The following is a 23960-nucleotide window of genomic DNA, read 5'->3' on the forward strand; positions in this document are numbered from 1 at the left end:
GATAAGTTCATTAGAGTTACCAGCCTCAGAAATTGCAGCCCGAATAAATGCTTCACAGAGTTCAAGTAACAGACACATCTCAACATCAACTGTTCAGAGGGTACTGTGTGAATCAGGTCTTCATGGTCAAATTGCTGCAAAGAAACCACTACCAAAGGACACCAATAATAAGAAGAGACTTGCTTGGGCCAAGAAACATGAGCAGTGGACATTAGACCGGTGGAAATGTGTCCTTTGGTCTGGAGTCCAAATTGAAGATTTTTGGTTCCAACCGCCGTGTCTTTGTGAGATGCGGTGTGGGTGAACAGATGATCTCTGCATGTGTATTTCCCACCGTAAAGCATGGAGGAGGAGGTGTTATGGTGTGGGGGTGCTTTGCTGGTGACACTGTCTGTGATTTATGTAGAATTCAAGGCACACTTAACCAGCATGGCTACCACAGCATTCAGCAGCGATACACCATCCCATCTGGTTTGGGTTTAGTGGGACTATCATTTGTTTTTCAACAGGACAATGACCCAACACACCCCCAGGCTGTTTACGGGCTATTTTACCAAGAAGGAGAGTGATGGAGTGCAGCATCAGATGACCTGGCCTCCACAATCCCCCGACTTCAACCAAATTGAGATGGTTTGGGATGAGTCGGACCGCAGAGTGAAGGAAAAGCAGCCAACAAGTGCTCAGCATATGTGGAAACTCCTTCAAGACTGTTGGATAAGCATTCCAGGTGAAGCTGGTTGAGAGAATGCCAAGAGTGTGCAAAGCTGTCATCAAGGCAAAGGGTGGCTATTTGAAGAATATAAAATATAAAATATATTTTGATTTGTTCTTTTTTGAGTACTACATGATTCCATATGTGTTATTTCATAGTTTTGATGTCTTCACTAGTATTTTACAATGTAGAAAATAGTAAAAATAAAGAAAAACCCTTGAATGAGTAGATGTTCTAAAATGTTTGACCAATAGTGTACTTTTTTCATTTTGTGGTTTGGAACATATTGATAGATATATAAAATCAGCTCTTTCTGGGAGATTGAAGGCCTTTGATGATTTCAGGCTGCTACCAGGTGCAGACGTGTAACGTGACAGAGTCTTTGTGTGAGATTAACTGAGGCGACAGCAGTAAGCAAATTCCACCCGCAGATGAGTTGTTTTACAGAGAGATGAAAAGAAAATCACAAAAATGAGAGAATGTGTCAAATCTACAGAAGGCTTTTGTGAGGCTTTGACTTTGGCCTGCTCTTTCCACCTCAAAAAATGTGAAATTGAATTAATCAGTTTGATTGATTTTAAGTCTTAAATGTTCAGCAAAATGACTACCTATAACTTTTTGAGATGGTCAAGGCCAGCAACAACCATATTGATATTACCAAATTAAAGAAATGGTGTACCCTCTGATATACAGTAGATACAGCCATTGAGAGGTCTGATTAAAGCTGCTACTTGTTCCCAGTTATATCAAATTCATATTTTCTGACTTGTTCTATGCATACTATTGACAATTTTTTGAGCTATTTGGGAGGTTTTTTGGGCTTTGCAATTAGGCCTAGTTTTATGGGAACGGAGTGCAGAGAAAATAATAACTATGTAGCAAAGACATTTCAAAATGTTCCCATGTTGAGTTGATAATATTAGTTCTTATTTGGATGTTTTTGACATTGCTGAATTCACTTAATGGTCAATATCACTTTGACAGTCCATTTATTTGAGAAAACAAATCCCTTTTATGGATAAAGCACCTGGTGTGGCTACTTAATGGAATGGCTTTAGAGTTATGTAAAATAAACAGCTTGCATTTTTGGTGTGAGATTAAGAGGACTGGGAAGGCTGCTAGAGAGAGAGTGAGTATGGCAGGATAAATAACTAAGCAAAAAAGTTGATACATGGAAGAAGTATTTTTTTTTGGGGGGGGGGGACTCAATGTATGGGGTTGCAGTTAGATGTTACATTTTGGTTGCTAGGGCTTGGTGAACTGTTAGACTAGGGTTGTCTAGACTCTTTTAACAGCCGCAATGTCTTAGAAAGCCCCATGAGTCTGGGACACAAGACTTGGGTTGGCTGGGCTTGGGTGTTTGTTACATCCAATGAGTAGTATTAAGGGGAGTTAGATTTGTACAGTTTAACACTAGAGTAACTTGGCCCTTGCTAAGGTAGCAGTGGGCTACCATGAATGGATTGAGGATGTGGCCATGCCTTCTGTTTAACCTTGAGAAGATAGAGCGATAACTAGAACCATGACATGGAGTGAAAGGAGAGGAGAACAAGTGACCACTGAAACAGAAAGTAGTATGGGTGTTATATTACATTAAAATAGCTCTACATGCTGTTCAGATTATTGAGAAATGGAACCCTCTGACCCAAACATATCAAATAATATAATTTTTATTTTATTCAACTGCAAGTTCGCCAAACTGCTCTAATTCACGTCATACATCGTTGCCAATTAGGTTTTCCTCTTGTTCCCCTTGTTGGATCGTCAAATAAATTAGAATGTTAAAATATTTAAAATGTTGAATTAAAATCAGACAGTTAAAAGATGCACACGGAGCAGAACACTTTTTTGAGAGGGAGTGGAAAGCTTTTTCATTTAAAATGGGAGTTTATTTAATGCAATCCAACAAGAAAGGCATTTTTAAACATATTTACTAGGCTTTTGCACTGGTTTCAGTTTTGGCTCCTACATTGTTTTCATAGACAAAGTCTCCCTGGCCTAGGAGAAAAAGTACAGGGCCATACAGAGCCCTGAAAACAGGACTGACAAACACCATTAGCTGAAAAATTTCCATCTCATTGCAACTATGTTATTGTTTACTTTACCATACACGTCCTAATATGGTTACCTCCCTGTTAAAGCAGCCCAGCACAGAGCCGAGGGGCCCTCGCAGGGAGACACTTTTAACTGCCACTTAGACAATAAGAAACAAATGTCACAGCTCGGCAAAAAGGCCCAGCTTTCACAGCCTTACAATACTCAACCTTCCATGGTGTTTGGCTCAGGCTGCTGTGTGATATTTATCCACTCTCCCCTGTTACCTGTTGCTGTGCCCTCTCACTATATCCCCGCCAGCCCGCCTCCCCTACTCTCTCTTGTGCTTGCTATCTCATTTGCTCTCTCTTGCTCTCTCTTGCTCTCTCTTGCTCTCTCTTGCTCTCTCTCTCTCTCTCTCTCTCTCTCTCTCTCTCTCTCTCTCTCTCTCTCTCTCTCTCTCTCTCTCTCTCTCTCTCTCTCTCTCTCTCTATGTCTCTCTCTCTCTATGTCTCTCTATGTCTCTCTCTATCTTTCTATCCATCTCTGTCCCTGTCTCTGTGTTAGCTGTTTGGAGCTTGACTGATCTGTCTCTGTTTGCCTTGTTTAGTTATTTATCAGGGGGGATAAGATTGATGTGTTTAGAGTGGCTGTTGTCTCTGCCGCAAAGCAGAGCAGAGGCCAGTTCAGCTGCAGGTCATGCCCTGCCCAAGCCCCAGCCCCTCTCTGATCTGCTCCCTCAGCCAGGGTGTTTGAACTGGAGGCAGCATCTTACTGACACCAGAGGCCTTCTTATTATCCACTCTGATGAGATCACCTCAGTCCACATATGGTTTGAGTCCTGAGGTACAACAACAAATCTTTATTCTTGTTTAGAGTATTTTTCTTGTCTTTAGACTGAAGATAGATAGTCTTGGCTGTGAGCTGTGTTGAATGTGTTGAACTGTCAATGGTTCTGTCACAATAGGCTTTGACTGATACCTGTCGCTCAGCTCCCCTAGAGGACATTGAGAATCCTTTCATTCATTCTACATGTAACTTCACTCTACTCAGTCTTCCCATACATGTACCCTGAAGGTAGTATTACTGTATTCCATTGGTGGATTAGGAGGTAGGTTAAACTAGCCTATGCTTTCAGATGCATGGCTTTCTTTTCCCTGGTTGGTTAAAGATGTTGGCAGCCTCACCTCAATCCTAAAATCCTCACGTTTATGATATTTGCCCAGCATGATCTGTGCCCATGGATGAATGGGAAGATGGGACATGTGGAATGTTGAAGGTCAGTGTCCATGATTTACACAGGGATAGAGCGTAAGAATCCTTGGGAAAATACTTGGGCCGGGATCAAACAGATGTTATGTGATATATTCTTAACATTGACCTTTAAATGCATTTCTCTCTTTTTAGTAGCTTGTTCCATATGTTTAGGAAGACCAAAGTGGAGTGGGCCTTTAAAATGAATTTCATTCAAATGAGAAGTGATTAAAACATTTGTTTTATTGTCTATACATTTTGGGGGTTGTAAGTGGCAAGTTACATGTTTCAGAATCATTATATAACTTGTTTGAAAGTTTCTACGTCTGCACATGTGTTTAAACACAGTTTTCTAAATGAAATGAAACAATGTTATTTCAAGATATAAACCATAATCACCTGGTCTCAATTATTAAGGTAGTGGGTTGTAAAGTGGGTTACCATCAATGTCTGTCCTGTTCCTACCTCCATTATTTTCTACCTCACAGCATGTGAATATGTTTGATAGTTCAGTGTTGATAATTAGTGAGTGATTGGTCCAATGTAGTGATCAGTGAGAGATCAGAGCAGTATGGAGAGCCTTGGTATAGAATGTGTAATACCCAGTGAATAGGTCATTATCAATAAAACGTCACAATACAGAGCGTTCAATTTGGCTGCTGGAGGGGAAAGGAGACCCATTGACAACTATGTGCCGTTTTCAAGGGATTGTTAAATAAATGTACAACTATTTGGTTTCAACCTCTTGAAGAGCATAGTCAGAACTACACATTTCAGATAATTCCACATTTAGCTCTATCATCAGAGTTATACAGCAAATAACTGCTTGCGTTTCATGATCAGTAAACATCAATTGATCATGTATTTTCAGATATGTGAGGGTAGGTGGCCTATCCATGTGTGGCCTATCCATTTGGCATGTCACTAGCTTGCTAGCTAAGCAAACAACATTTGTCATTTGGCTTACTTCATCAGAGATTAGGCTTTTGGAAAGAGCTTGACATCGGCAAGGCCTCATCCTGGTAAAGTAGTCAGTCAGACTGCTGTCATCACCACTATAGATGGCAAGCAAATATAGCGATCTAGTTTATCCCCTGAAAGTTAGCTTGTATCTAGCTATATTGACATGATCTGTTATTAGCTAGCTAGCCAATTTGATGTGGTCCATTAATCAATGTAGCCTATTATGTCTGTCAGCAGCAATCGTGATTAAACACTCTTAAAAACAATGTTGAAAAGGGGATAATGTTGGCTAACTTCGCTAGGTAAGCCTACGTTGGTTGGAGAAAAAAAGTACATTAGGTCTACTTACCACTGTTTAGCCAACTGTACAAAGTTTCTACCGGTAGCTTGCAAAGTAAACATTATCAGCTAACAGTAGGCTACATCAGCAAATGCGCCCTTCTGCTGCTTGAAAGGCAAAACCCACAAAGGATGGGAAATTAATCTAAACCAATTATACTTGTCAGGTATAGTTCACTTTTATTTTATATCACTCAAATATCCAATTAATAGTGGCCAATATTCAGAGATATCGTGAGGCTACCCTCACATATCTGAAATGACATGATCAGTTGATGTTTTCTGATCATGAAAAGCATGCAGTTACTTGCTGTATAACTCTGATGATAGAGCTAAATGTGTGCAATTGTTTTGCATGGAATAATCTGACATTTGTAGTTCTGACTATGCTCTTCAAGAGGTGATGCTATTACAACCAAATAGTTAACATTTATTTAACAATCGCTTCAAAACGGCAAGCAGTTGTCAATGGTTTTAGCGGAGCTGAAGGTCTCCTTGCCCTCCAGCAGGCAAATCGAATGTCATAAAATGGGTTTTCCCTGTTAGGTAGTTATTTATTATGAATTATTACACATCTAGTTAAAATGTACTTACTTGTTGATTTTTTAAGTTTTCTACTTCACAATATTTTTCAAAATGTCTATGTTTATAAAACATTTGTATTTATTGTTTTTTTTTAAACATTTGGTGTGGGAAAATAAAGCCTGCCCTATCTGATCTTAATGAACTTTGTGAGGAGGTTGTTTGCTGACTTCAAGGTCAGTTTCTGAGAATGGCAGCACGTTTTGTTGTAAACATATTTACAGCCAAAGATGTGTAAACATTGTATACAGGTGGAGAGGCAATACTGGTAGAATTTTTAGTAATGACCTTTTCCCCCTTGATACGTGCTAAAAGGCAGCATGTGTATGTGTGTTAACTTATGTGTGTGTTAAAGTGAGTGCACCAGCAAAAAATGTAGTCCCACAAAGCGTGCCTGCTCTCAATATGAAGCTGTGATTAGAGAGACAGAGAAAGCTGAGGAATAGTTGGGGTATTAAATGTGAATTAATGGAATGTTGCTCAGGCACATCTTTGGGTGTAGTGTAGTGTTGGAAAATAAAATGTATGTTGCCGGCTACTGGCCGTGAAGGTGCATTTGGACTTAGTATCCTTTCATTAGAAGTGCGATATTAGCATTTCATAGGGCTTTACACTGGGCGAGGGAACGGCCGGCCAGGCCGCCGAGCCTTCATTAGCCAGCCTCTCTGCATGTGATGAGCGGCGTCATTAGCTGATGGAGTGGATTTGCCCTAGCTCTACCTTGAAAGGCACATCATTTACATACTTTCAAGGAATAAGGCCTTTAATGGATTCCTCAATGAATAAAATAAAATGCCACCTCTTTACATTTTAAAGAGTCAGTTTCTGATAGTGTACATCACTAGCCAGCTACCTCTTTTGTTGGATGGATGGAGAAAGGCAAAAGGGGACAAAAGAGGGAAGAAATGCTGGAAAAGAGAGCTGAGATTGACTTATGTTTGAAACTTAAGGCATCGGAATTCACTTTGTGAGTCGTGTAGTGTGTCATAAATTCTGAATTAAATCAATAATGTGGGGACGTGAAAGTATAAAAGCTTTGGATCAACCATGAGAAATATGACATGCAGACTGACTTTTGCCTCCAGACATGGGCACATAAATAAGGTGTGCATGACTTGCAAGATGCCTGAGGAAGTGGTAGGCATCACTCAGTGGGGGCTGGGCTGGGGGATTGAGGTGTTAATATCACCATGTTTATCAGAGGGAAAGCAGGAGAGGCAATGGTTAAACTTGTGTGTGTGTGTGTGTGTGTGTGTGTGTGTGTGTGTGTGCGCGCGCGTGTGTGTGTGTGTGTGACTGACACACAGTGATAGTGAAGGTGTTTTTTGAAAATTTAAGTGTTTTCGCTAAGCCCTCAGCCGCAGCCCATTCTCTGAATCAGCCGTGGAGTGATTAGTATTTTATTGATGAGCTCCTGAAGTGGCAAGTGTTGAAAATTGCATCTTTGATCACACAGGGTTTGGGAAATGTAACCTGAGTGTGGAGCCAACCAGGTAAGACCTCCCAGCGCTACCCCTCCATCACTCCCACCCGCCCCTGCACTCCCTGCCTGACACACAGACCTGTCGCCTGGGAAGGATCTTCCTCCTCTTCTCCAAAACACATATTTGTTTTCATTGAGAGTCTACACGGTGATTACAGCTGTTCATTAACAAAATTGGGTATTTGTTTTAAACTTTAACCAATCACTTTGATATGCTAATTACGGTGTAATTTCATTTGAGCCCCATAATGATGATGCTGTTATTAAGGACATAAATGATGCAGTTAAGCTGAGAGTAATCTCATTTGCATACTGTTCATGCCAGTAAATTAAACCCTTTCCTGCACTGCTTCAGGTTTAATTTTCCACTCCTTTTCACACAGCAGCAGCAGCATCTCTCAGCCCTGTGCCTAATAGCAAGACAGCCTGTTTGATGTGGAGAGAGAGACGCTTCCTCAGAATAAATATAGTCACAAAATGTAACACATAACATAACTCATTACTGTGTGTCTTTAAGAAGTTGAGATTAATAAGAAGAGGTACTTTTTACTCTTTATAGTCATACACACATTTATTTGTGCCCCTTATGCCCCATGTTCATGTTTTTAGCATGTTTCATCCCCCACCTGAAAAACATTACAAGCATTGCAAACTGTAAAGCTATAATGATGTCCCGAGAATCATCTGAGCCTCATCTACAGTCATATTGGTTGGCTTTCCAGTTACAGGTTGATCATACAGTAGATCTCTTCAAAGGATTGATTGTATTTTGATATTCTTCCTTTGAAAGAAGATGAATGAGAAGATGACTGTATGTACATGTTTTTTTTTTTCAAACGGCCCTTTACCTTCATCATTAGATAATGGTATAATGCATTCATTTCAAATGGTGGCAAGTGTATACATACATACATGTTGTTCATGTACATAAAAGCGGGACATACAAACTTTTTCCCTGGAGGGAAAATACCTGGAAACTACCTTATTATTCTTAAAGGTATCAATGGAGAGAGTTCACAGAATCACAACATAGCTAATTGTTGATAGCGGTTTGGTATCTTCATTAGAGAAGCAGCAGCTCATGGTCTCTCATTGTGGACTGTTTGCTCTGAGAGGGTAAACATGTTTGTCACACAGAGGTGTATTTATGCTGATCAAACAGTTCAGCCAGGGAATTGTCAATCCTAAGGTCTTTTGGCTCCTTTCAGAGATGAACGCCCATGCTGCACAACCTCCCTTACGTTTAGAAAACATCCCCTTTCCTTTTGTCTTTCCCTGAAAGCATCACGTCCAGCTCCAACACAGCAGCTCCTTTGTATTTTGAAGGCAAGGGGGGAAACATATTTTATGGAGTTAACACTGACAATACAATTGCCCTTCAGCAAGAATGCTTTTCCGTTTTGTACCATAAAGAATATTATTTTTCTGCAAGCCAATTTTCTCTGTTAGTTTCTAATTGACTACATAAATCTCTGCCGTTGAGGGTGAGGAATGTTGCGGTGTCACAGAGTGTAATCTTCACCCTTATTTACCAATTCATTAAGATTAATTGATGCAGGATCGGTGAGAGGAAATGACAACATAAATCAGACCTCCAACATAATGACCCTAATCAGTTGGGAATTGCAGAAAATGTCATCATGAACTATGTCCTTGTATTAGTGCCACTGTACATTGTCATTGCACTGCTTTATGAGTGGGACGCATCCTCCTGACATCGGCTGTATTTAACGAAAAATAGTTGTTAAAACCTGATTCCATTAAAGCGCTGAGATTCATACAAGGTCTTTCAGTATTTAGCCCGGCGCCCTTTACCTTCAATTTAACTGCTTAATGGAAGGCACGTACCCCTCCTTTTTAACCCTCCGGGTCCTCTCTGAAAAGCTAGGGCTTTTAAAATAATGACACAACCCAGTAACCACAGTAACGTCTAGGAGACACAGCACCTGAGGAGGCAGTGGGAGGGGTCAGGGGTCTGTCCACTCCCATGCCAGAAGCAATGAATGGGGTGCCAACATATATTTGGTCCTTTGTCCTGGTTGGTTAATGGCCACCCATCCAATCAGATGAAAGAAGCAATTAACGAATGTGCTTGCGTGGATGTTGTTTAGTTAATGTCACGATAACACTGCTTTTTCTGCATTTTCCCACACAATTGCATTGATTTGAACTTGAATAGAATGACATCCTCATCTCATAGAATTTAGCAGCAGCATCTTGGCTCATTGGAGGCCGTTGAGATTCATTATTTGTAATATGTTCTCTTTCTGTCTGCAGACTTGTGGTTAGCACTCTGGGCCTAAATGATCGCTCTGCTGCAATTAAACTTGTCCAACACATTACTTTCTGTATAATCCTCCAACTCAAGCACTTTCAGAATGGAATTGTATTGATTGTTTTATATGTGTTGATTAGAATACCTCACAAATGTTGGGCAATAGTTAAATATTAAGTTTTCTCTCATCACACAAGATAACTATTGAAGCGAAATGCCCATTGCATTTCATTGTCATTATTTGTGTATAAAGGTTAATGATTGTGGCTGGCAATCAAAAGCTGAACTTTATCTCTGTGTAACTAACTCCAAACAAAGGAACTGGGAGATAAGCACCTGTAGTGAACTGTACTCAGCAGTGACACATTTTACACCGTTTGAATATTGAACACAGCTCAGTGTATGTGGTAAGACTAATGTAGCAGGGGTGAGACTGAACTCTTGTATATACTGCTGTTGATGATAGCGATGCTATTGAATAGTGGGGTAATAGACAGTGTCAGTACCCAACGTTGCCAGAAACCTTTTCAACAATGATATAACTGTAGAAAGATGCAAAGATTCAGAGTTGTCAATGCACACCAGCAAGTGGGTAAGTCGTCGTCTTCGTCCCCCAAGACAGTGTTTCTAATAATATGGCCCTCATATGGTTTAGGAACAGAGCATTAATTAGATAAGTTCATAGGCTAACCTTCCTTTCCCTAGGAAAATGCATCTGACACATTTCCTCCTCGCAAGTCCACATTTCCACCGCCTTGGGAATGGGCCTTGCATGAATTCTAGTAAAAATGATTAAAAATATGACACACTTTAAGTAATGTTAAAACAATAAGCGCTTTTACAGGTCCCATAGGATGCGGAGAGATTGAAGTCTGTTTTTCTTTCGGAGTGTGTGTTTGACAGGTCTAATTGGTAAGATGAGCTTGAGGGCAGCAAGGCCTGCTTTTCCCACGCATCGGGTCTGGTCAGAAAAGAGGTCCACGTCTCTCGATGTCTGTCCTCTCGCTGTAGTGTTAATCGGTGTGAGCCACATGTGAGTGAGATTATCAAAGTCAAATGAAGGAGAGTCATTGAGGAATGTGTGGTAAACCACTCCTAAAAGCAGCTACAGCTTCACATCATACCATTACTTTTCCATTCATGTACTACTGTTTTTAAACTCATTAGACTTTTCTGTTTACTTAGTCTCAATCGGCCATTGTGTAGTAAAAATACCGTGCCCTGCCTTACTTTTGCACATTCCGTCATTGTCTCTGCTCAGCAGGCCTGTACGTTAGGTGTATATGGGACGGCTTCATGCCAAGGAGACAAACTGTTTGGTGTATTTTCTGAAATTATGTATCTACTTAGCCTCCCTACTGGAGAGTCTGCCTTCTGCTCACATCCTTATTGTTCATTTATCTGAGCTTGTAGCGTGATAATAGGTTCATATTCATATGAATCATCATCCTCAGCATCAGTGGATATCTAGCCCTTTTCTCTGTATATAGTGTAGTAATACATTTGAATCTGAATTTTACGCTTGAGGATCCCATTATATTCTTCACAATGTGTCATAAATATGTGTTTGGGCTCTTCCCTTTGCCCTCACTATATGGGGGTAAATGGGGTTGGGGCATAACTAAAATGAGTGTGAGGGTTGTTTGGGAGGTGAGAGGAGACAGGAAACTAAACACTCAGGGGTAGCTAGGCCTCACTGACTGGATTCACATCAGCAGATGGCAACTTGTATGCATGAAAAATTCATGCACAAGGTGACGTGCAGATTGAAATTGCACACACCAATTCCTCTTTCGTGCTTGTTGTAATCTTTACCTGTTTCTGAATAGTGTATTATTTGCTCTAACGTGAATGGAGAAACACAGATCGCACACTGTGTGTGTTTGACTCAAAGTCAAACCAATATTATTTGTAAAGAAATATAAATAGATTCAATATTCATTGTATAAACACAGTATTCATTCCAGTATTATATGGGTAAATTATGGGGCACCTGCAGTTAAATTATTTCTCTGTTTGTCGGATGAAAACAACATTGCTTGTTTTTCCGTCGACCTGTCCTGATGTTATTGAGAACAGCTTCTGGGGCCCTCAGACATCCTTTGTTGTTTCCAAACCCTAGTTACTGAATAATTGAAGCAGGTAAATGTTTAACATGTTTTACAAGTTCCTTGCTGTGGTGTCGTTGAAGACACTCTGTGTTGGGTCTGTAGTAAAAGTGTCTCTACTGCCGTGTTTTCCCTCAATCCTGATGCCTCGATCAGACCGACAGCTTCATTGAGCTGCAACCTGGTCTCAGAGCATTTCATATTATTCTGTAAATAAATCTGTAAATTGTATTATATGTTACGAATTTGCAAAACGTACAATATGTAAAGAAATTGCTAAACGTATGATATGTTACGAATTCTATCTAGGTGCTAACGTTAGCTAGGGTTAAGGTTAAGGTTTACGTTTAGGAGTTAGGTTAAAGGGTTAAGGGGAAGGGTTAGCTAACATGCTAAGTAGGTGCAAAGTAGCTCTTTGAAAAGTTACTAACTAGCTAAAATGCTAAAGTTGTCCGTGAGGAGATTCGAACTCACAACCTTTGGGTTACTAGACGTTTGTGTTATACGCTACTTTTGTTTCGTTATACGCCACTTACCAAAAATAACATATCATAATAATTTGAGTGTCACGGATTTAAGTTTACGTCTAGTCTATGAGACCAGGCTGTGCACCAATAATGCCTAATACATTCTGCAGTCAAAAGTTTTTCATTATGTAATCCAACATTTGTACTGGATATGTGTGCAACAAAAGTTCAACATTCACCCATTGTTACTATTTCTATCAAGTCTACGCATACAATTGGATGCATACGTTGGATTTATCCAACATATGCACTACACAGAATGCACTGCAAGGCAAACGCAGCGTTCCATTTGAAATGAATGTTCTTCTGGTGTACCAAAACGCAATGACACTGTTGGTCTGATCGAGGCGTGAGGGGGCCCTCTTCACCAGCCCACCACATCCTCCTCACCTCCGTCCACCCCCTCCTCGTTCACATTCATGGTGGCCGCCAGGCCAGCAGCTGTAACACACCACCTTAATGCTTCTTCAAATGTCAGGAGAATGACTGTTTGTTTGTCTTGAGTTTTCCCCAGCCATTTATTCTAGCTGGCTCTGCATTTGCATCGACCTTGATTCTCTAAGCCTGGCCCCTTTCTCCTCCCAGAGCCTGTTTACATTAGGCCTGCCCTGAGTGTCACCTATGAAATCTGTTGATCATTCCACCTGGTTAATGTTAAATTGGTCCTGCAAAGAGATGTTTGTTCATAAACACAAACCCCCGCTCCCCCTGTTTACTGTAGCCATGGCAGCAATCAGTTATTAAACAAATAGCCGCTTTGTTTGCTGGTGTGAGTGGTTGGTTATCCCCTACAAGGTCTGGAAGGAACTTTTAAAAAGCTTCTGTGTCTCTGTGAAAAAGGGGTGGAGGGATAGAGGGGAAGCCCTGTTCCTACAATGTTTTAACAGTCGTCTTGAGATATGCTTTTCTTATCTGTGACTTTTGGTTGAAGTGGCTGGTGAGATTAGAGGCTTGTTTGGTCTCAATGTAAGGTCTCTGTTGGCGGAATGTCATCGTTGCCGTCGGTTTTCCTTCTCGGAGAAGAGAAGGGCAAGGGATTCTTTGCTGAGTATTGTGGCAGCCACTTCTGAGTGACGCGCGTGGTTCTGGATTACGGAGGCCTAGGCTACGTTTAAGGTAAAGACATGGGAGAAGAGGGATGGAGGGAGGGCTGCTTGCTCTGCTATGACTGTGGGAAGGTTCAGGGCCCAGTTCAATTCAGACTGTCTGTTCTGTTCTGTTCTGCTCAGGCCAGTAGAGGGGTTATTTTCTTTAAATGTTTTTTTGGGGTACTATGAGAGGACTGATCGTGGATCATTGAACACATGTTCATTAAACTATTTGTAAACAAGGTTATCAGCACTGGATTTTTTTTTGTTATTCTCATGTTTGTCTTCAGACTTATCTTCAGAACAGTGAGACAAAATAAAACTGAACACAAAACTCTCCAAACCTTGAAAACCCACCCAGGGGAAGCATTATGGTGTCGTGCCACCTTGGTACAAGCTGTTTGTGTTGTCTAGTCTAGCAACCGAGCCTAACCTAAACAGGCAGCATCAAAATGCACCTCTCCCTTTGTCTTCTCCTTTGTCTGCGTCTTTATCTCTTTTCCAAGAATGTTGTGCTTTTGTTGTGTGCTTGTGTAAACAGGGGCTATGGGAGATCTATGCAAGCCGGAGCAGGTGGCCATGGAGGGTTTTCTGTCATGAGCATTAAAGAAAAACAGAACATGGGGAAAGGTCACGGCACAGCTGCGCAGGCCGACCCTACCTTGGATTGTTGACTGAATCTAGCTCTTGAATTCCAGGCTGCCATGGCGAGGGAAAGGCGATAGAGTTAGATTGAGGCTCGGCGTGGAGCAGTGAGTGGATACGATACGAGACTGACAGGCTTGATTAGCCCTTGGCGCTGTGCCATGCTCTGAACCTGTCTGGTCAGGTGGGAGTTGCATGTGACTGTGTTTTTAATGTACTCCTCATATTAGAGGAACAAAAACAAAACATCAACAAACAGAAACTCTGACCTTTTTTGTGATCCACTGTTTGTTCCAAACACTTGTTGTGTTTTGCAACCAGACATCCCCCCACCACCCCCCTCCAGAAGAACAGACATCTGTTTTGTGGTCCGCCGTTTGCCTCGTTCTAATCTACTGGAATATCCATTATTTAGACTTTTTGTTTTTGTTGTTTTTCTTTTATATTTAGGACTGACAAGCAGGCCTGTTTCTCATGAACTGCCCCCTCATTTCTCTGTGTTTGTTTTTGTGTGCTTGCATAAATAGTACCTTTAGCGAGACACTTGACCCATAATAACCCCTGAATATGCATCATTGTATAAATGGATGAAGTAAAATAGCAAGCTATTTGAGTCGTCATCACAGATAGGACCGTTCCCTGAGCAAACAAAAAATAAATAAATGGATAAATAAACTAGGGGCCCTGTCACGTGGTAAACTAGTTGCCTGTTTCTGCTAGTCTACATGAAGCTGCTGTGCATCTGCCTCAGTGCTGCTCAGATTAACATTGTTATCACCAGACAACTCTCCAGTAAGTCTCTTTCCTATCTAGTTGATATTTATGATGGATAATGCACTTTTTCCATTTTCATTTGTATTTTTTTTTTTTGCTTGCAGTATTGCAGCTTTGAATTATTTTGCGGTAATATTAATGAGAAAGTAGATTTATGGGTTTCATTTGTTTGTCAATTCGAAAATTAATTGGGTGTTAATTTTAGCCGCCCCTCATCAGTGCCGGTTCCAAGCATGCGCGCATTACTTTGCATTCATTGTAGCCTTCCCCTCCTTTATTGTGGGTCACTAGTTTTGCATACATTATAATAGCCCCACGGCTCATTCTCTTGATTACTTTTGGAGATGCCATGCATTCGGAAATGTACGCCTTTCCGTTATAATTATGAAAATTTTGCATGGAATGACAGTGCATGCATAATAGCCATTACTTTCCGCCTTTTATGTAGCTTTGGAGAGAAAAAAACCACAGACTCAGTCAATTTTTTTATATGTGTGGAAAAACATATTTTATTTGAAAAATAAGTGGGGGTGAATAACGTCAGCATGTGGTTTATTTCAAATCACATTTCATTTGGCCTGAGAATGTGTGTTTCTAATTGGTGTCTCAGAAGGAAAGGGAGTTTGTATGAGCTGAGCTGAGCAGCCAGGCCCTGCAGATGTAGTTGTGGCCAGCTCCCTCCCATCCCACAGTATTCCTCTTGCTCGTTCCTTGTTTAGAAAATCCCATTATGGAGTGAGGCTGTGCCAGACTGAAGGGGTGAGCCGGGTCAACATCTGTCTGGAGAGAGAGTGGGCCGAGCTGGAGGCTTGAGGACCCAGCCCAGAGCCCAGAGCCCAGAGCGGCCAATCCAGAGAACACAGCCCATAGCCTAGGCCCAAACTGCAGAGAGAGAGAGAGGCAGGGGCTCAGAATGAGATGAGTGGGTGGTGTGACATGACAAATGAACCCATGCAGAGGACAGTGTCTGATGATGAGTCACTGGGATGTTCTGCCAGCAAGAAGAGCAGAGATATCTTCTTCCTTTGTAAAGAATATAATTATAGTGTACTATGGTGTTGATTATTATAGTGGTAGCTACTGATTTTACTACTTGATAATAGTACAGAAATTATTCTTTATTGTAAGACAAAAAATAGTAGTGACTAGTGTTATTTATTGTTATAAATGCTTACTATTTTATTGTGATCTTGCTTATTTTTTTACTCATAATAAATGTGGACATTTGATGTCTCTCAGACAGGGTGAGAGTGTGTCCCCATGGTGGCTCCTCTGCCTTCGGTCTGCTGTGCCTTGTTTAGATGGGGATCTCAGGAGACTCAGCCCCTCAGTTGAGCACACATTAACACGTACTGGCCTCCCTATTACACGCCTTAAATGCAACATTATAAATCTGCATTTATTCCCATTTTCAACTCCTTTCAAGATGAGGCCCAGTGTTTTAAGGGCATTTATTCTACTTCATATAAATAATTAATCAGCCAAGTTAATTTACTTCTGCCTGACTTGGTCAGCTTCATTAACTGCTCTGGAATTGGGTGACTAGACGTGTCGCCCGCCGCCGCACCAGTGAGGCTTGTGACCAACACAAAAGATGTAAATCTCACCACTGATTTCAGGAATACAGCCCCAGATAAGCATCAGCGTTGTTCGGTTCATACTCATCCCAGGAGAGAGGGGAGGGAGTGGGGGTATGAGCTGGGGGCTGAAGGATGAGGGGATGTCTGTCTGGGTTTTGTATCACCAAAATAAGAAACAGTACGGACTTGAAAAATATAAAATTATGTGTCCAGAATTTTCATGCAAGAAGTAGGGCTGAATAACTGATTATTAATGGCACTTGCGACAGCAAACGTCCCACTTGAAATCTTCGTCATACTTCTTATTATTATTATTTTGAACACTACTCCTGCTACACCGTTTAAGCTAGAAACGCAGTTCAAACTTTAAAACGTGTATACCGTTCTGGATTAAGTTGCTTGTATACAACTTTTTGATATCTTTTATAGTTTTTAAACTATTAAGCTTGTTGTCCTTCTTTTTGTCCTCATCCACTTTCATGGGATTTCCTCAGCATTCTAAAGGGCTCATTGTGACATGACTCCCAACATTATATTCTATTCACTAAAAACAATGTAACTTTTGACAGATCAGCTACTTTGACCACTCTCCCAACAAATTAGACATCTTAGAAATATTCCTCTACTTCTCTGCTATTCAAATCTGAAATCATAACAATAATATATTCTACCGATCAAACAATACAGCTGTTTTACAAACCACGTCAACGACATTTCCTCTAACTTGTTATAAACAACTGAAGTTTTGACCACTTTCCAACAAGTTAGGGAAAAAGTTGATGCGTATGAAATCTTCCTCTACTTCTCTGCTATTCAAATCGGAAATTGGAACATCAATATATTCTACCAATCTAATGATACAGCTGTTTTAGTAACCGCATTAGAATTATGTTAAAGTTTTTTTTTTTTTTTTTTTTTTTTTAAACACTTGAAAGGGTATAACATCTTGGTCTACTTCCTGCTGTTTAAGTCTGGAGTCAGAACAGAATTTACAACAAACGTTACAGCTGTTTGTCGGAGTTTAAAGTGATGTAAAGTAGCTAGCTAACGTCAGCTAACAGCTCTCTTGTCTCGTCATTGAGCAGCCCAAATGGATCCATTTCTATGGATACTCACACATGCAGAGGAGCGCATGGGGCAGCACAGGGAGCGAGGGACAGACAGAGAATGTCGCCGGCATGGATAGGGCTCACGCTAAAATGAAATGCCCGTGCAGGACTCTAGATAGAATGTAACATTGGTTGCATGTGGCATTTGTCTGTTGGCCCATGGCTTCGGGATACAAGTGTGAATCCTTAGCCCAGGGCTAAAGCTTAGCCCAGGGTTAACAAATGCTTGTGTGGACATGGGATAAGCTAGCTCAGGGCCAGTCCTAAGCTGTTGTGCAATGAGCAATGAGCAACATGGACATATGCAGCATACAGTGCCTTGCAAAAGTATTCAGCCCCCTTGTCGTTTTTTCCTATTTTGTTGCATTACACCCTGTAATTTAAATGGATTTTTATTTGGATTTCATGTAATGGACATACACAAAATAGTCAAAATTGGTGAAGTAAAATGAAAAAAATTAATTGTTTCAAAAAATTATAAAAAAGAAATAACGGAAAAGTGGTGTGTGCATATGTATTCACCCCCTTTGCTATGAAGCACCTAAATAAGATCTGGTGCAACCAATTACCTTCAGAAGTCACATAATTAGTTAAATAAAGTCCACATGTGTGCAATCTAAGTGTCACATGATCTCAGTATATATACACCTGTTCTGAAAGGCCCCAGAGTCTGCAACACCACCAAGCAAGGGGCACCAGCAAGCAAGCGGCACCATGAAGACCAAGGAGCTCTCCAAACAGGTCAGGGACAAAGTTGTGGAGAAGTACAGATCAGGGTTGAGTTATAAAAAAATATCCGAAACTTTGAACATCCCACGGAGCACCATTAAATCCATTATTAAAACATGGAAAGAATATGGCACCAGAACAAACCTGCCAAGAGAGGGCCACCCACCAAAACTCATGGACCAGGCAACGAGGGCATTAATCAGAGAGGCAACAGAGACCAAAGATAACCCTGAAGGAGCTGCAAAGCTCCACAGCGGAGATTGGAGTATCTGTCCATAGGACCACTTTAAGCCGTACACTCCACAGAGCTGGGCTTTACAGAAGAGTGGCCAGAAAAAAGCCATTGCTTAAAGAAAGAAATAAGCAAACACGTTTGGTGTTCGCCAAAAGGCATGTGGGAGACTCCCCAAACATATGGAAGAAGGTACTCTGGTCAGATGAGACTAAAATTGAGCTTTTTGGCCATCAAGGAAAACACTTTGTCTGGTGCAAACCAAACACCTCTCATCACCCCGAGAACGCAGCATCATGCTGTGGGGATGTTTTTCATCAGCAGGGACTGGGAAACTGGTCATAATTGAAGGAATGATGGATGGCGCTAAATACAGGGAAATTATTGAGGGAAACCTGTTTCAGTCTTCCAGAGATTTGAGACTGGGACGGAGGTTCACCTTCCAGCTGGACAATGACCCTAAGCATACTGCTAAAGCAACACTTGACTGGTTTAACGGGAAACATCCAACTTGAACGAGCTGGAGCAGTTTTGCCTTGAAGAATGAGCAAAAATCCCTGTGGCTAGATGTGCCATGCTTATAGAGACATACCCCAAGAGACTTGCAGCTGTAATTGCTGCAAAAGGTGGCTCTACAAAGTATTGACTTTGGGGGGGGGGTGAATAGTTATGCACGCTCAAGTTTTCTTGTTTGTTTCACAATAATAAAAAAATGCATCTGTGCAATTGCAAAGTGGTAGGCATGTTGTGTAAATCAAATGATACAAATCCCCCAAAAAACAATTTTAATTCCAGGTTGTAAGGCAACAAAATAGGAAAAATGCCAAGGGGGGTGAATACTTTTGCAAGCCACTGTAAATGAACTTATAACTCAATTTCCCCATTTATTTGTTTATCTCCTACAGCTTGTTGTTGTTGCCTGTTGACTGCAACATATCTACTGGAATTTAATAGCTAACAAAGAAGCAACAAAGAGGTGTTGCCCTGTGTATCCACTCAACCTATTGTCTATCAAGTCAATGGCAATGCATACAATAGGATAACTAGATTTAGCAAACTTTTTACCTCACAATTCTAAGCTATAAAGTGTAAATGGTATTTATCCAGCTAGCCAGCTAGTTTAACATGCAAAAAACTATCTTAAACTAAAACAAATCTTCCAAAGTCCTTAATAAATGTATAACAACATACAGACATGAGATAAACAACAAAAGCAAAGTAAAAGCACAAAAACACAAACAAGATGCACCCCAGCGTGGATATTCTAGTAAGTTAAACAAGACAAAATGAACACAGTATGTATGTACTAACGTATCATGATCAAATAATGTAGTGCAGAAACATTTGTGAACGACCACCTCGATTCGGTCTTATGTAGAAACATTTGAAATTGTGTTTTTTACATTGGATAGAAGTACAGACTCAGAGCTACAAAATGGTATATCATACACTGCAGTTGAAGAACAATGGGAAAGTAATTCTGCTTTGAAAGTTGATAAACTTGTAACCCCACTTTTGAGAAAATGGCCCTTGAATGTTTTGGTACACATACTGGATAGATCTTTCACACCCTCTTAAGCCTTAGCCCCACCCATCTCTTTAAGGATTCACATGTGAGGCCATGTGCTAAACAGAGTGAGTAAGGTAGTGTAGTAAACAACCAAATATTTCAAGTAAAAGTAGTAGCCTACAATAAGGAAAAACACTATCTAGTCCTTGGCCTATATCCTAATCTTACTTTGGTGCAGGTCATGTTGTTCTTCACATTACCATCTCTGGTAAACACACACACTATATCAAATCAAATTAATGTTTATTTGTCACATGCACAAGATACAGAAGGTGTAAACAGTACAGTGAAATGGTTACTTGCATATTTGCATAGTAGCAATATCAAAAATAGAAAGTGTCCTGATAAAAATATTGTATTCATATTTTATAATTGTTAAATGATGCTTACCCAGACAAACTTGTCTAAATTGATGGGTCATGTGAAAAAAATGCTATAACCACCCCCAGCCACATCTATCTAAGTGGATGGGTCACTATTGTCTAGACATGTACACATGTTCATGAAATACAATAGATGGTCGTGATCACCCCCAGACACACCTGGCTAACTTGATCGGTCATGTAATCATCAATCTTTTGTTTAGACATGTAGCTAGCTAGCTATCTAGCTAGCTAAATAATGAACCATAATCCCAACCCATACTACTAGCAATACAAACTGACTGTCATAACTAGCCACCATGCATGAAATGCTGTAGTATGAATCTGCAGGTAGATAAAGGTAACCAAGTAGGTTCAATGTTAGCTAGCTAACATTAGGCTATAACTAGCAATGCAAATGAATTTCTGAGATACAAAATTAGAAACGTATAATATCTGAAAAATGTAGCTAGACTCTTACCCATAATCATGGATGAACGCTTCACAGCAGACTGGAACCCCTTTAACTCAATTTTGTTTGTACAGCTTGTTAGGCCCACGTTGTGTCAAGTCACTCCGGTTCACACTGACCGTGTGAAGAAAGTAGTCCATCACAACTTTTTCCCACTGATCTTTGTCGATAGTGCCTGCTAAATTGTCCGTGGCCGTTGATAGTGCCTGCTAAATTGTCGATAGCGCCTCCTGTCTTTTTCCGTGGCTGAACCAACTAGGCTCGTGATTTACATTTTTTATTCATATTTACAGATGGCATACAAGTTGGTTTTTAAGGCAGATGAAAGTTCACATGTTCCACAAGGCATTTCTGCCAAAAAACACATTTTGATAAATAAATAAAAATAACCTGATGTCTATGGTAACAGCTAGAAAGCATGCTAGCTGTTACCATAGAAGTCCAGGCATTGTGCTAACGCTAGTTAGCTATTGCGCTAACGCTAGTTAGCAACTTCATTAAAACGGAAGTAGATAAAGGGCTTAATTGCCAAAATACCAAAGTCTCTTTAAAAACAACTGACATTTTGACCACTTTTACTTCTGTACTTTTCGAATCTAAAATCAGAACACTTCTTCCATTACCACAAAAATACTTTTAAAGAGCTAAAGCAAGTCCCCAATTTTACTTTATGTAAAATTACCATCTAGTTTTATTTTATTTTTAATATTCAAATATATGCAATTATAGAGCATATACACTGAGTGTACAAAACATTATGAACTTTCGACACCTTGTAGAGTCCATGCCCCAACAAATTGAGGCAAAAAAAAAAAAAAAAAAAATGGGGGCAAAATGGGGGGATGGAACTCAATATTAGGAATGCGTTCTTAATGTTTTGTACTCTCAGTGTATAGCCATTTGTATACAGCATATTGTTCTTTAAAATGAAGTAATAACAGATAATGTTTTTGGTATAGACTCATGTTGGTGTTAATTGAGCACCCCTGTAGGATTTCAGTGTTTTCACTGATGTTTCTCGTGGAGATCCTTTGGCAGGCAGGCCCACCCGTTGGCCCTGTTTCCCATTAAAAAGCTATTCTGCAGTGGTTCTTCTGGGACCATGCAAGTAAATATACCCATTTCCATAGAAAGTGTTTTGTTTGTGAGGGCGAGTGTTTTCTTGGGCTCCTCTGCTTTGCCTCACTGAGGTTGGGTTCTTCTAAGATGTGTGTTTCTATCCCCTGCCGTGAAGGAGAACTCTAACAGAACCTGAGCCATGCTCCTTCCGCCTTCCTCCAGCCAAGTATGGACTTGTGCAAAGTATCTGGTCCGGAAAGACACAACAAGAGACTAGTTCATCACCCAGTGGAAACAGAGTCTATGAGAGTGTGTGCGTGTGTTTGCTTTACTGAATACAGTGCAAGAAAACAAACAAGAAACAAACAGGAATGAACCAATACGAAAACCGATAATAAAAGTGAACTAAAAGCGTGGCCCGGGTTGAAACGTACTGCATCCCCTGTCCTGTGCCTTGTTTTAACAGATTTTTCTCCTACTCTCTGCTCCTTCAGGTTTTTAAGTCATGATGCAAGAATCTGGGACGGAGGCGACAAGCAACGGTCCAGCCAATCAGAACGGAGCAGCGAGCGTGGAGGGCGGAGCCAGGGACGCGAGGCCCAAGAGCGCAACGACACTGTCGGCGGTGGACATGGCAGCAGCTGACCTGATCCATCTCCAGCAGCACCAGGTAAACTAGATTCCTCTCTTCATACCTGTCTTTATTAACCCATGTCAACAGCAGTCCCTATGTTAATATTTAATCACACCCCAAAGTACATCAAGTACATAAACACATTATTATTATTATTTATGTATATTGGAGGGCGTTTAGACATTTTTAAGAGGGGGAAGTGCTCTTTCAGTGATTGTGTGTTTGGATGCGGACATGTTTATTGTAGCATGCAGCATCTGCATTTTGGTGAAATATTTATTGAGGTAGGTCAACATATTTTTAAGTGTGTAGGTGCCACAGGATTCTCTGACAGTTTGAGTGCTGTGCTGTCCAATGGGCTGACAGGGTTTTCCCTTGGCTCGTTGTAAACACGCTTCACACTCACAACTAATGCCACAGTCCTCTGTGTCCGACCAATGAGGCCCAAAGAATGGCGGTAGCTTTATTATTAGTGAAGCCCAAAACATTTTCACCATCTGAGACTTGAGGCAAACAGACAAGCTCTTTCTGTTGGTGTCAGTGTTATGTGTGCCACACGACAGTGTGTTTAAGGAAACAGCATTGAAAAGATCACTGTGTCTCATGCTATTTTGGCATCACAGAATGGGGTTGTTGTCAGGAGCAGTTTAGTCATGATGCACAGCCTTTTTTGTTGCTGTCTGTTGTCACAGCATATCTATCAACATCTGTATACAGTAAGGTCCAATGCTAAATCATGCATTTTGGTCTCAAAGAAAATAATATAATCGTATTAATTTGAAGCACTTATCATGAAAATTAGCTTGTGAACACGTACAGCACATTTGAAGTAATAGCCCCAAAAATTACATATTTGTTGCAAGCCAGTAACATTAACACCCGCAAAGTTGCAAATGCATGCATTGCAAAATGCATGCTTTCCAGCAACTCCAGCAGCAATAATAGAAAAACCCAAGTAGACAAAAAAATATGTCTGCAACCGTATTCTACTTGTGTCTCAGTGTTAGGCCTGTAGGCCCACTATTACACATGGCTGTTTGTCCCTCCCTGCGATCTCCCCTCCATCACTGCTGCTCTAGCCGTCTCCCTTTTTCCAGCTCAAAATGAGCATGTCGTCAGTGAGAAAATCACAGCCATACTGAATTCATTACTGCAATAGTCACACAAAACCGTGGATAAAATTTCAATAAATGCGAGCCACAGTTGAGTAAACAGTTGCACTGAAACTTAATTCCTGTTGACTTTTCCTTCATTCTTTGCCAGGGGCACATTCTGATTCGCTCTGCAAAGACAACAGGGGTTACAACTTTGATGAATGTGAGGCAGATGAGAGGGAGAGGGAAAGCAGGGAAATGTGTCATGGATGCGCACTTGACACCAAGGAGAGAGAGAAAAAAAATCCTTCACCCGAGAATAGAGCCAACCGTCC

The 23960-nt window shown here is 40.7% G+C and overlaps 1 protein-coding gene across 11 annotated transcripts in view; it reads left to right on the forward strand.

Annotated features, from left to right (window-relative positions):
* The window catches only part of foxp1b (forkhead box P1b), a 197041-nt gene that overhangs the window by 85634 nt on the left and 87447 nt on the right, over positions 1-23960 (forward strand). For 10 of the 11 annotated variants that reach the window (XM_084167279.1, XM_084167277.1, XM_084167269.1 and 7 more), the window contains one exon: positions 22392-22567. In XM_084167279.1, coding sequence (XP_084023405.1) covers positions 22403-22567 — 165 coding nt within the window. In that variant the 5' untranslated portion in view covers positions 22392-22402. Of the gene's footprint in view, positions 1-13094; positions 13394-22391; positions 22568-23960 lie in introns of those variants that run through there. The other variant, XM_084167272.1, reaches the window with a different exon arrangement.

This window comes from Coregonus lavaretus, assembly GCF_964263955.1.
Source record: "Coregonus lavaretus genome assembly, chromosome: 8".
In the NCBI taxonomy this organism is placed as follows: Eukaryota; Metazoa; Chordata; class Actinopteri; order Salmoniformes; family Salmonidae; genus Coregonus; species Coregonus lavaretus.